Here is a 13,893-nt window from a genome sequence, read left to right as displayed (position 1 = left end):
CTCAGACTTCTTGCCACCCCACAATCCCCTGCTGAAAGCCCCAGTTTGAATTCTGTCACTTAGAACCGAAGTTGTTCTGACCATGAGTGACAGGTGGGTATCGGAAAAGAGCTGTCTAGATTTAACCATGGGCCACGTTGCAGTAGAAAATGGGAATTTTCTTTCCCTCTTCCTCCTTCCCGTATCTTATGCCGGTCTTCCACAAAACTCCGAGCAGCGCTTTGTCATGCTTGCCTCCTGGGTCTCCAGAGTTCGTCAGATGAGGAGGGAACTTATCTTCCCTTTTCACTTAGTTGGTTCCCAACACCCAGGAATAAATCTTCGTTTCTGTGAACTTGGAATAAAAATTGAGACAGACCTGGGCTCCGAACCTTGGACGCATGGGGAGGCAGGTGGACGAGGGTTGATTTTCACTGTTTTGTACTCTGTGTGTCTGCTTCTTAGCCAGATGCCATATGGTGCCAGGCACAAGGCATGTTTAGTGAGCATTGGCAGGCTGAAGAAAATAGCACAAGTGTGCACACACTCATACACACTCACACACATACACGCTCATACATACACACACATAATCACACACATATACACTCACACACACATACTCTCTCTCACACATACTCACACACATACACATGCATACATACACATAATCACACACACATACACACAATCACACACACACACACACACACACACACACACACACACACACACACCATAAAATAAGTGATTTCAGCCCTCTGGTTTGGTTGGCGACATGATCTCAGTAGGGTCTTCAGTCCATTTAGTACTCTAGATGAGGGTGGGGAGTTGCGGCTCAGAGGGGAAAGCAACTTGGAGTTGGAGAGTGGTTAAAGGAGGATTTGAGGAGGAATAATTTAGGTCAGTTTTGTAAAGGCAGTTGGGTTTTACTGAGGGGACGAGTGGAGAAGGAGCTGTAAAATGAGCATGGTGTTCTCTCAGGGCAGAGTGTAGACTACGGCAGGTAGGGGTAGGGGGTCTGGTTGGTGAGGTGGGGGAAAGTTAGTCAGGGTGGCTGAGAAGCCATTCATGCATAGTGGGAGGTGGGGGTGGGGAAGAAGCTCTCCTTTCCTCCTTACAGTTGGGCTAAGATGACAGGCTAGTGGTTAGGCACTCAGAAATGGAGTTTGTATGTATTATGTATGTGTGTGAGTGTGTGTGTCAGTCTGCTATTCAATCTGGGACTTGTGCTTCTAGAGATTTCTAGTTGTAACACAAATTAGGTGTAGACACTTTTTTTTAAAAATTTATTTGCTTGATATTGTTTTGCAGCAAGAGGCAATTTCCTTTAAGCTAAAGGCTGATTCTAGAACTCTCCAGCCTAGACAGGTACCCCCTGCCTTTTCCCATGGAGAATTAAGCAGGGAGTTAAGACAAAATAGGGGGTGATATCTCTTGTCACTTTCCCAGCACGGCTCCTGCTTGCAGACCAAGGGACCAGTGGGGACCTCTCTCCTGGGTCTCTACCTCCTTTTACTTCTAGCTAATTCTCTTAGACTCTCCCACAGATTGGGTTTTTTTGGGGGGGGGCATCCTGATTGTTGGCAAAGGACCTCTAAAGAGCCACCTGTCCCTGAGTGGCCTCCTTGTCCACCGTGTCCTGGATGTTTTTGGCAGCCCGGATGCCAGATTTGATGGCGGTTTCTATCCAGGCATGTGGCAGGCTGGTATGCTCCCCAGCAAAGTAGATGCGGCCCTCTGTCTGGGAGAGCTGCTTTAAATCGTCCAAAAATTGGTAGGGTGTGAATTCAGCATAGGAGCCAATGGTGAAGGGGTCTAGAGACCAGTGCTTGACCTCTGACTTTGGGCACATGCGCTTTAGCTCCTCCTTGGGTATGAGGTGCACTGCGGCAAGGTCATCCAGGATAATATCCACCACCTGGTTGGGCTTCAGGGCGGTAAAGAAGAAAGAATCATCATCCATAGTGAAGGAGGCCAGCAGGATTCCCTTGCTGCTTGGCCGGCTGTAGCTGGGATAGTAAATGAAGCGAGAGGGTCGGTCTGTGATGGAGTAGCCACCGTGGATGCCATCCTTTTCCCAGAAGCGTTCGTTGCACACGAAAATCACCTTGGTGGCACTGTTGTAATGAACAGAGCGCAGGGCACGTATTTTTTCTGGGGATAGGGGTGGCTGGAAGGCGATGAGGCGTGTGGCCTTGGCTGAGGCAGAGATGATGACATAGTCCGCAGTGAGATTGTACAGTGCAGAGGTGGGCCCATCTGTGCGGTACAAAACCTCAACCTTAGACTCATTTCCCACCACTCTTTCTACTTTGGACCCCAGATGGATTGTACCAGGCTTCAGGCTGTCATTGAGGCTATTCGGGAGTTGGTCAAAGCCACCGGTGATCTCTGTAAATCTGTAGGGATGGAGAGGGAAAGATGAGCCAGAGACACTACCAGATTGTGTGTCCCATGGTCCTGGGCATACTTCCGGTTTGAAAAGGAAGAACCTATCTCCCCTCTTGTGTGGGACGCGTTATAACCTCCACCTTCATGAATACACAGCCCCGTGTCAGGCAGAGACTGTTATTTGAGTGCTTCTCCCTCCCCCCACAGAGTAAATAAACCGGTGCTGGGGACTGGATCCTCCCTGGCCCCAGGTCAGCCTTACTGGTCATTTTTGGTGAAGATGTTTGCAATCCTCAGGGACTCCAGGAGGGACCTATAGAACCCAGCATTCTCATTCATCATATCCCCGATCATCTCGACGGCCCCTCTGCTCAGCATCCCTTCCTTCAGGAGGTAAGCCTATGGGAGGGGGCACCAGAGATGCAAATATAGGCTAGAGGGTCTGCTCTATAGGGAGGCTTGAGCAGTGTGGCCTGGGCTCAGAAATAGTAGATCTGGGCTCGAGGGAACACAACAGCTTTGACAGTAGGAATGGGGGTATCCTGTAGGCAGGACTCTGCCCCAGGGCCTTGGCTGAGCACAGAGCTCACCACTTTGCCCATATCCTGGGGCCTCTTTTACTTACTTTGGTGGAGTAAGAGTCATAAAGGGACAGCAACTGGCTGCAGTTGGATGCTTTGACCTGCAGAAGGGGAACAGACGTAGTCAGGACACCTAGGCGGTTGTAGACAAGGTCATAGTGCAACAGATACCTCATATGCCTTCAGAGTAGAGTGAAGATCTTTGGATGGCCCCTGGAGAAGCTAGGAAAGGCCAGGAAAGGGCAGTTCCTAGAGCTCCTGGGTGTGCCTTCTTCCCTGAGTATGTTTCTTTCATTTGAAGACGCTATATAGGTAACCTGTTGTTGAGACAAAGTCTCACATAGCCCAGGTTGGCTTCAAAGTCACTGGATAGCTGAGACTGCTCTTCAGTCTGGATCCCCCTGCCTCTATCTCCCAAATACTGGGATTAAAATCAGGTACTATCACACCTGACTTGAAATGGAAGAGCTGTTCAAGACAGAAGCGTAAGGTGATTATGCAGTTGATAATACACTTGCTGTACAAGACCGAGGACTGGAGTGCTATACCCAGCACCCATATAGAAGTAGTGTGTGTTGAGGCTGGAGAGATGTCTCAGTGTTTAAGAGCACTGGCTACTCTTCCAGAGGACTTGAGTTTAATTCCCAGCACCCACTTGGCAGCTCACAACTGTCTGTAACTCCAGTTCCAGGGGATCTGACACCTTCACACAGACATACATGCAGGCAAAACACCAACTCACATATTAAAAAGGGTGTTGGCACACATTTTTAATCCCAGTACTTAGGAGGCAGAGGCAGGTAGATTTCTGTGAGTTCAAGACCAACCTGGTCTATAAAGAAAGACCCAGGACAGCACAGGCTACAGAGAAAACTTGTTTCAAAAACAAACAAACAAACAAACAAACAAACAAACAAACAGACAAACAAACAAAAAAACCAGACAAACAGAAAAAGCAGGATGTAATGCATGCATGACTGTAATATCAGCACTGGGAAGATAGACACTGTAGGATCCCTGGGGTTGCTGGCCAGCAGTCTAGCAGAATTAGCAAGCTTCAGTGAGAAACTGCCAAAAATAAAATAAAGTAAAATAAAATAAAATAAGGTAGAAAGCAAACAAGGAAGACACCAATGCTGATCACTGGCTCCTCAAAAATGTGTACATGCATTCATATTCACCTAATATGCATACACACATGCACACATGCACACACATGCATGCATGCACACACACATGTACATCTGCACACATGCACACCAAACACACCACATACACACGAGCGCTTGGGCACGTAGGCACATGCTCGCAGACACAGACACACACAGACATACACATGGACACACAGACACAGACACACGGAAGCAGACACACACATACACACATGCACATGCACACACACATATGCACATACTTACTTTAAGGTAAAGATCTTCACTGTCACCTAGGATGACTGATTCACTACCAAGGGCTGCCTAATTGACTTGCCCCTTTCTTTACACGGTTGCTGACCAAGTCGTGGCCCCTGAGTTGCTTAGAGACAGAAGAGAAGGGTTGAGGGTGGAGTTGAGGGTGGTGACGACCTTAACAGATGTTAGAAGGTAGGGGGAACAATCGTAAGAGTGTTGGGTCTGAGTCAGGTGACCTGAATCCATGTGCTGATTTGCTGTGTAACCTTAGATGCCACCCCTTTCCTTCTTGGTCCCAGCAGGGAAAGGAAGCAGGTACCTTAGTGATGGCTTGGTAGAACAGGTCTTCAGCAGTTTTGTTCTTCTCTGAGGGCCTCAGTGGGTAGCCCAGGATCTCTGGGTTAGCCTTGACTTCCGAGGCACGGTAACGGTGTCCTCTGAGTAGGTACCAGGTGTTGTTGTCATGCTGGGTGAAATTATTCAGCTTCAGGCCAAACTTCTGGATATAGGTGTGGATTATCCTGCAGCAGAGACAGAAGTAACATCCCCTTTTCTTCTGGTCCCACATTAGAAACTACTTCTGGAAAAAAAACAGTGTCACCTTGTGCTGAGGAACTCAAACGAATTGCTGGCAGGGATGACTGCCAGGTTGGAAACTATCGTTTCTTGGGTGACCCTCGGTTTCCTGTGACCTCAGCTTTTGAAGTGGGGGATGAGATCAGTCCTGACTAATCAGGTTGGGTCACACAACACAGGGATGCCTAATCTACTTGCCCCTTTCTTTACACAGTTGCTGACCAAGTCATGGCCCCTGAGTTGCTCAGAGACAGAAGAGAAGGGTTGAGGGTGGAGTTGAGGGTGGTGATGACCTTAACAGAAGTTAGAAGGTAGGGGGAACAATCGTAAGAGTGTTGGGTACTGAAAGATAGCATCGGGGTCTCTCCCACCTTTTCCACACCTCCCCTCCTCCCCTGCCATATTCTTTTTTTTTTAAATTTAGAGAATACTTTATTAGTTTTTGTAATCAAACCCACGTAGATAAGACCTTACATATTTAATACAGTGTGTTACCCCTGTACAAATGGAAAAAACTTAAGTTCAACATTTCTAGACCAATATGGCTGTTAATTTCTGTACAGTGCCAACTCAACACAGTAAACGGGGATACTTTTTTCCAAAGTTGACAGCACAGCTAAAGTTTCAAAAAATTCAAATTATATATCTGTATATATATATTTATATTTATATAAAAAGACCAATAATAGCAGTGTGTTATGCATCAACAGCAGCAACAGCTTTTCCAGGTTCTGCAGTCATCTGAACAAAACTGTAGAGACATCCAGCACACTCCATTAAAAAAAAAAGTAAAAAAACAAAACCTGAGAAAACAGCACAGTTCTGTTACTCTTGTGGTACCTGGCACCATTTTTTTTTAAATTAGCTTCTCAATCATCATCTGGAAAGAAAACATTCTGAGCAACATCATTAAAAACAGCTCTGATAAAGCACGGTCACTACTACGTATCATAAAGCAGGTACAAGCTATTTTACATCCACAGAGGTATGATACAGTACTGTCCTACATCTATAATACTAGAGGATACAATTTAAAAGGCATTATTTGAGACTTGATTCTACTTTTCCAGCAGAGGGCCCAAAGGATGGTGTGACACAGCTTTGTAAAGAAACATACTCTAGACAGGATTTCCTTTCACTAGTGGCACAGTTCTAAGGATTCATTCTATCCATGAATGTCAGCTAAAACCGTTATTAAAAAAGTGAAATATCCCTATAACAAAACCGTATAACCTCCGGATTCACATGAAGATGACCTAGTGGAGACAAGCTGGACCTCACCTTACCAACAAGCTATCAAATCTGTTATGTTTAAACAGTGAGACCTCCAAGGAAGGAGATGCCAAGTAGTGCTTCAAAGCTTCGGACCACAATCAAACACAGCATCCTTTTCAACAGAAGCAGAAGCTCATCTGAATATGCTCAAGGATGCTGACATCAATATTTAATCATCTCCTCACTCATCCAGGAAGAAGGGGAGATCAGTTACTACTGTACTTTATTGTGTTCAACCAAATCACCATGTTACAAAAATAGCAAGCTGCCATAATAAAAAATAAGGCTCCTCTATCCAGCACCAGATAGCATCATTTTACTTTCAAGCCTAGAAATTGCACACTTGTATATAAACCAACCGAAGATGAGGATTGAGGGTTCATCTTGGTGGATTTTTCCTTTGATGAATATGAAGTGTCCTTCCTTATCTTTTTTGATGACTTTTAATTGAAAATTGATTTTATTTGATATTAGAATGGCTACTCCAGCTTGCTTCTTCCGACCATTTGCTTGGAAAGTTGTTTTCCAGCCTTTCACTGTGAGGTAGTGTCTGTCTTTGTCTCTGAGGTGTGTTTCCTGTAGGCAGCAGAATGCAGGGTCCTCATTGCGTATCCAGTTTGTTAATCTATGTCTTTTTATTGGGGAGTTGAGGCCATTGATGTTGAGAGATATTAAGGAATAGTGATTATTGCTTCCCGTTATATTCATATTTGGATGTGAGGTTATGTTTGTGTGCTTTCATTCTCTTTGTTTTGTTGCCAAGACGATTAGTTTCTTGCTTCTTCTAGGGTATAGCTTGCCTCCTTATGTTGGGCTTTACCCTTTATTATCCTTTGTAGTGCTGGATTTGTAGAAAGATATTGTGTAAATTTGGTTTTGTCATGGAATATCTTGGTTTCTCCATCTATGTTAATTGAGAGTTTTGCAGGATACAGTAACCTGGGCTAGCATTTGTGTTCTCTTAGGGTCTGTATGACATCTGTCCAGGATCTTCTGGCCTTCATAGTTTCTGGCGAAAAGTCTGGTGTGATTCTGATAGGTCTGCCTTTATATGTTACTTGACCTTTTCCCCTTACTGCTTTTAATATTCTTTCTTTATTTTGTGCGTTTGGTGTTTTGACAATTATGTGACGGGAGGTGTTTCTTTTCTGGTCCAATCTATTTGGAGTTCTGTAGGCTTCTTGTATGCCTATGGGTATCTCTTTTTTTAGGTTAAGGAAGTTTTCTTCTATGATTTTGTTGAAGATATTTACTGGTCCTTTGAGCTGGGAGTCTTCACTCTCTTCTATACCTATTATCCTTAGGTTTGATCTTCTCATTGAGTCCTGGATTTCCTGTATGTTTTGGACCAGTAGCTTTTTCTGCTTTACATTATCTTTGACAGTTGAGTCAATGATTTCTATGGAATCTTCTGCTCCCGAGATTCTCTCTTCCATCTCTTGTATTCTGTTGGTGAAGCTTGTATCTACAGCTCCTTGTCTTTTCTTTTGATTTTCTATGTCCAGGGTTGTTTCCATGTGTTCTTTCTTGATTGCTTCTATTTCCATTTTTAATTCCTTCAACTGTTTGATTGTGTTTTCCTGGAATTCTTTCAGGGATTTTTGCGATTCCTCTCTGTAGGCTTCTACTTGTTCTCTAAGGGAGTTCTTTATGTCTTTCTTGAAGTCCTCCAGCATCATGATCAAATATGATTTTGAAACTAGATCTTGCTTTTCTGGTGTGTTTGGATATTCCGTGTTTGCTTTGGTGGGAGAATTGGGCTCCGATGATGCCATGTAGTCTTGGTTTCTGTTGCTTGGGTTCCTGCGCTTGCCTCTCGCCATCAGATTATCTCTAGTGTTACTTTGTTCTGCTATTTCTGACCATGGCTAGACTGCCCTATAAGCCTGTGTGTCAGGAGTGCTGTAGACCTGTTTTCCTGTTTTCTTTCAGCCAGTTATGGGGACCGAGTGTTCTGCTTTCGGGCCTGTAGTTTTTCCTCTCTACAGGTCTTCAGCTGTTCCTGTGGGCCTGTGTCTTGAGTTCACCAGGCAGGTTTCTTGCAGGGGAAAAGTTGGTCCTACCTGTGGTTCCAAGGCTCAAGTTTGCTCGTGGGGTACTGCCTAAGTCCTCTCCGCGGCAGCAGCAACCGGGAAGATCTGCGCCGCTCTTTCCGGGAGCCTCCGTGCACCAGGGTTCCAGATGACGTTTGGTGTTTTCCTCTGGCGTCTGGATGTGCACAGAGTGCAGTCTCTTCTGGTTTCCCAGGCGTGTCTGCCTCTCTGAAGGTTTAGCTCTCCCTCCCACGGGATTTGGGTGCAGAGAACTGTTTATCCGGTCTGTTTCCTTCAGGTTCCGGTGGTGTCTCAGGCGCAGGGGTCCTGCCGCTCCTGGGCCCTCCCCTACGGGAACCCAGAGGCCTTATACAGTTGCCTCTTGGGCCAGGGATGTGGGCAGGGGTGGGCAGTGTTGGTGGTCTCCTCCGCTCTGCAGCCTCAGGAGTGCCCACCTGATCAGGCGGTGAGGTCTCTCTCCCACGGGGTTTGGGAGCAGAGAGCTGCTGCGGGCCGGGATCCGCGGGTGTGGGACTTCCGGCAAAACCATATTCTTTTGCTCCTCTCTTGTACAGGACTTACCTGTGGCTTTCTGGGATTCGCATTGGCCCAAGTTCAAAGTGCCAGCCTTCCTCCTTGTTTCTGAGTGTGACCACCCGACCTCCAATGTGGTTGCTGGCCTCCAAGATTGTTACCTGGAGATCAGAGGAGCTGCTGTCACTCTTAGGGAGGGCTGCCTTTTTTCCTCACCCCACTTCTCACCTCCAAATAGCCTTAGGCTTTGGCCTGGAAGCCCTGAACATACAGGGTAACCTCCCTGGGGCTGTTTGCTCCAGAGGGTCCTGAGTGATTTGAGGCTCTCACCCGGTAGCATAGGTCTTCTCTTTTATCTCCGTAAGAACATGCATGGTGGTTAGCAATAGTTAGAGCCCAGGGGGCTTGGAGACTTCATTAATTGTGCACTGTCAGGCTGTTCACCCGTTTTCCACCCAAGGAGGCAAATGGGAGGCTGATGATGAAGACTTCTCAAGACTTCCTTACCTCATGACCAGCATCCTGTAGGAGCTTAGCTGCCACTAGTCCCGCCATGCCAGCTCCCACTACCACTATACGCTTGGACGATGGGGAGGTATGGAGCCCATTCTGGGCTATGAGAAGCAAGGCCTCATAATCAGGATCCTGGAAACACTTGAAAATGTCCTCAAAGGAGGCAAGGCAGCTGGAGATAGACAGCAGGATCCCCCAAATAAGGATTCCTGGGGGCAGAGAAAACAAAGGGGTGGCCTTCCTGGAGCCAAGGCTCTGGCACTTGGTCTACCAAGGTTGAGCTTGGCTGTGGGAGCCAGTGCAGGGCAGTCAGATGAAGGCCTTGTCTGGCAAGTGTGTGGTTGCAGATGGGAATATTTGGTATTACGTCGATATGAAGGCGATTGTGTTGTGCAGGGTATGGGTGTACGGTGAACTGCAGTGTTATTTGTGTGATTGATGTGTGGTTTGTGAACCCGGCTTGTACCCTGGAAGCTCGTGGGTATGGGAGGTTGGTAGGTGACTATACATGTCTATTCCTTACGGGGAGTGTGTGTGTGTGTGTGTGTGTGTGTGTGTGTGTGTGTTGCTCACCTGTGACTGTTAAGGACTGACTGCTGTGTAGATCTGTCAGTTTGTGGGTGGGAGTGTGACCGTGGTTTGTGTTTATGTCATATGACCACAGAGTTCGAGTGTGTGTGAGGGATGCGTTTGTGGAGTGGAGTGGATGTCTGGTTGTGTCTGAGCCTGTACGGGAAGGTGAGGTGGACTGAAACCTGGAGCGTGAGTCAGGATGGATTTGATGTGAGGAGAATGGGATGTGTTCCTTTGCTCGAGTCTGAGGGAGAATGTGGGTGCTTGTGTGTGGAAAGCAAAGCTATGTGGGGAAGAGAGTCAGGGAGCGAAGGCAAGGGAGAGGGAGCGTGTGCCTACTGGTGAAAAGGTGAGCATGTGTAGAAGGAAGGTTCCTTTCTCCTAGGAGGAGTGAGGAGTGACCTGTGCGAAACAGGCAGTCCTTTTTTTCCCATCCAGCCTCATCTATGGTTTCTCAAAGCTTCCTAAATATCGAGTGTGATATCAAGATTAGAATTCATCACTCAGACAGTTAGTGACTACCATATAACAAGTCTTGAGTGGCTTGATTTTCTTGTTGACAGCTGGTCTTATCTGACACAAAGGGCTATTTGGTTCCCTCAGTGTCACCTGTTCTTAAGTGGACCAGGACTGTACATCCCAAGTATATCCAGAAGCTGAGCTTTTGGCTGGTGAGAACCCCTTAGTTTGGCCTTTGTAATTTAGAGGCCACTGAAACTCCTTGAAGGAATAGGACTTCCACTAGCCGAGGGCACATTAGTCCTTTCCCAGTGCCAAGACAGCTTTCCACTGGGACAACTCATTAGAAAAGAGGAGAGATATTACCAAGCCCAAGGGAGAGGATTGCTAAAGTCTCAGTTTCTCCCCTTCCTCCCTGCTCTGCCTCAACCTTCTTATCCACTCTTCAGCCCTTACAGTTTCCCCTGAGCAAATCAGCATTTGTTTCTTGGCTCCTCTGTTCTTGCCTTTGAAAGAATCCAACCCCTGACCCCTACTCCAGATCCATTTCCACTGAACTCATTCTTAACGTCCAGAGCCATCTCCAGGTAAAGCTGGATTCCTATCTTGGTTCTAACTCTCTTTACTCTCATACGGTCAGTTCTCAGCTGAGACATTCTTAGACCTATGTCCAATCCACTGACCCGTGTCCCTTTGCAATCCAACACCTATGCCTATTTCAGTATCTAACGCTTCCTTGTTCAGTCTCTTCCTGACCTGGAGCAGGACCCCACTTACCACTCTTCTTGGCCATGGTCCTGAAACTCATGCAGAGCTCTGAGCAGCTCTTCTCTTTATAAAGAAGCAGCACCTCTCTGGCAATATTTGGCTCTTATCCCATCAGTCCATCTCTGGCCCTATTGACTCAGCCAAGCAGGGTGGCTCTGCACCAAGGCCTGACCTGTTAGGTGAGATGACAGTGATAACTGATTTCACTTTTCCCCCTGACACCTTTTCCTGGAAAAGCCCCTTCTGGCCTCCTTTGCTAAGGGGCAAACCACTACCCAAAGACTATACATGGACTGACCCTGAGCTCCAACTGCATAGGTAGCAGTGAATATCCTTGTTGGGGCACCAGTGGAAGGGAAGCCCTTGGTCCTCCCAAGGTTGGATCCCCAGTGTAGGGGATTGTTGGGCAGGCAGTAATGGGGGGAGGATGGGGAGGGGAACAAACATATAGAAGGGGAGAGAGAGGGGTTAGGGGGCTGATGGACAGGAAACCGGGAAAGGGATAACATTTGAAATATAAATGGGGATTGGGGATTTAGCTCAGCGGTAGAGCGCTTGCCTAGCGAGCGCAAGGCCCTGGGTTCGGTCCCCAGCTCTGGGAAAAAAAAAAAAGAAAAAAAAAAGAAATATAAATAAGAAATACCCAATTTGGGCTGGAGAGATAGCTCAGTGGTTAAGAGCACTGACTGCTCTTCCAAAGGTCCTGAGTTCAAATCCCAGTAACCACATGGTGGCTCACAACCATCTGTAATGAGATCTGATGCCCTTTTCTGGTGTGTCTGAAGACAGCTACAATATATATATATATAATTTCTTATATATGTTATATATAATAAATCCTAAAAAAAGAAATACCCAATTTAATAAAAATGTAAGAAAAAAAGTGGGGAATGGGAGCAGGTGGGCCACCATGAACTTGCCGTGATCATCCTGGGAAGGGATGAGGGCTGGCTGGGTGGGACATCTGGTCTCTGAACTTCCAGCAAAAACCAGAGCTCCCAACCACCCACAATCCAGAATGCCTGCTTTCCCACTGCTGGTACACTATGACACTTTATTTCCATGTCTGTTTGGGATAGGGATCTGGCCAGGAGCTCCTGTACGATGATCCCAGGTAGGCAGGCAGGTAGGCAGAAGTCTCTAGCCTGGCCGTTTCCAGTGGAGAAAAAAAAAGCTGCTTCCTCTGGGACCTCCAGGGGTTCCTTAGACACAGTGTACTTCTCTGGCAATGTATTTCCTTCCCATAAGGAAAGCAGCCAGTAACTGTTCTGCCAAGACTAGCTTTTGTTCACAGGCTGGTTGGCAAGAGAAATGAACAGAAAGTCTTTACCCAACCAGCAGTGTGGGGTCTGGCAGGAAGAAAAGGGATGGGGGAAGGTGGGGCCCAGGACTGGGAGTCTGGCATCAGGTGGTGTGGGGGAAGGGTAATAGCAATAGGATTGACAGGACTGGGTTAGAGTCCTGATTTGTCCTGGAAGACTTGTGTGTCTTGGGATACAGAATCGATCCCTTTTTGAACTTGGGTTTTCTTCCTTTTTTCCTTTCTTTTTCTTTTTGGATGATAACGTTTTCTATTCTTTATTAAAAAGAAGAAATGAGAATAGAATCAGCATCACGCCCCTCCCCACATGAGTACACATCCCAGGATCCCTGTTAGTTGTCTAAAAAGCAGAGAGTACCACATCCTATCTAAAATGTTTTTCTTTCACGAAATCTAATTTATAAATTAGGCACAGTAAGAAAATAACAAGACGGGGCAGGAGAGATGGCTCAGTGGTTAAGAGCTCTGGTTGTTCTTCTAGAGGACCTGTATTCAATCTTAGCAATTACACGGCGTCTCACAACCATCTGTAATGGGATCTGATCTCCACCCCCCTCCCCCTACCACCATGTGCAGATAGAGCACTCATACATGAAATAAATACATCTTAAAAAAAAAAAAAAGAAACCGGCAACAACAACAAGAAAACAGCTGCATAGGACCTTGGGGGGGGGGTAGGATATCTAAGAGGTAGAGGGTTGAGTTGGGGTGGGGCTTTGATGGTGGAACCACCCACCCATGCTCCTGTAAGTAAACCAGTATCTCATTATTTTGGTGGTGTAATCTTTGTGAAGAATCGGCATAGCATTGAGCGCGCGTGTGTGTGTGCACAATGGTATCTTTCCGTGGCTTTGATTTGCATTGGCTACTGCTGGGAAATATCTTTGTCATACTTGTTGCTCACATATACCCTTAAGAGAAATGTTTATTCAGGTCTTGGTGTTCTTGCCTACATCTCCCAGGTGCTAGAATCACCGGTTTGTGATGCCATACCTCATTGGATTTTCTTCATGGTATTCTTTGTACTACTAATGTTTCTACTTTGATAAAAATTTGACTGATTTTTTTCTCATGTTACTTTTGGAGTGGATTTAAGAAACAATTGCCTGATCCAAGAAACTGAAAATGTATTCCTATGTTTTGTCTTCAAAGTGTTATTTAGGCCTTTGATTCATTTTGAAGTAATTTTCTGTATGGTACGTGGAAGGGCCCACTTTTGTTCTTTTGCACAAGGGCATTCATTTGTCACAGCACTATCTTTGAAAAACACTTTTTTTATTCATTGAAGAGTCTTTGTGTCCCGGTTGAAAACTAGTTGTCAATAAAAATTTTTAAAAGATTTCTTTATTTTTATTTTATGGGCATTGGTGTTTTGTCTGAGTGTGAGGGTGCCAGATCCCCTGGAGCTGGAATCGCAAATAATTGTGAGCTGCCATGTGGGTGTTGGGAATTGAACCTGGGTCTTCTGAAGAGCAACC

The 13,893-nt window shown here is 46.2% G+C and overlaps 1 protein-coding gene across 1 annotated transcript; it reads right to left on the bottom strand.

The window, feature by feature from the left end:
• Nucleotides 1-1,253: 1,253 nt before the first annotated feature.
• Nucleotides 1,254-11,147, bottom strand: Lao1 (L-amino acid oxidase 1). The gene is made up of 7 exons (NM_001106682.1): nucleotides 11,104-11,147; nucleotides 9,289-9,503; nucleotides 8,830-8,942; nucleotides 4,683-4,884; nucleotides 2,999-3,055; nucleotides 2,636-2,772; nucleotides 1,254-2,381 (listed from the first exon to the last, which is right to left on the bottom strand). The coding sequence occupies exons 1-7, from the start codon at nucleotides 11,132-11,134 to the stop codon at nucleotides 1,577-1,579; spliced, it is 1,560 nt and encodes a 519-aa protein (NP_001100152.1). The 5' UTR covers nucleotides 11,135-11,147; the 3' UTR covers nucleotides 1,254-1,576.
• Between the last annotated feature and the right edge of the window lie 2,746 nt (nucleotides 11,148-13,893).

Source organism: Rattus norvegicus, chromosome 5 (assembly GCF_036323735.1).
Source record: "Rattus norvegicus strain BN/NHsdMcwi chromosome 5, GRCr8, whole genome shotgun sequence".
Taxonomy (NCBI): Eukaryota; Metazoa; Chordata; class Mammalia; order Rodentia; family Muridae; genus Rattus; species Rattus norvegicus.
This window is presented reverse-complemented; position numbering and strand designations above follow the sequence as displayed.

What these genes read in the sequence shown, in the direction of transcription:
- Lao1 (NM_001106682.1), bottom strand. Translation starts at nt 11,134, where the DNA reads ATGAGTTTCAGGACCATGGCCAAGAAGAGTG. An exon ending in CGAATCCCAGAAAGCCACAG is followed by an intron (nt 4,885 to 8,829) that starts GTAAGTCCTGTA and finishes TCTCTGCTGCAG; the next exon opens with GATAATCCACACCTATATCC. An exon ending in ATCTTCACCAAAAATGACCA is followed by an intron (nt 2,382 to 2,635) that starts GTAAGGCTGACC and finishes CCATCCCTACAG; the next exon opens with ATTTACAGAGATCACCGGTG.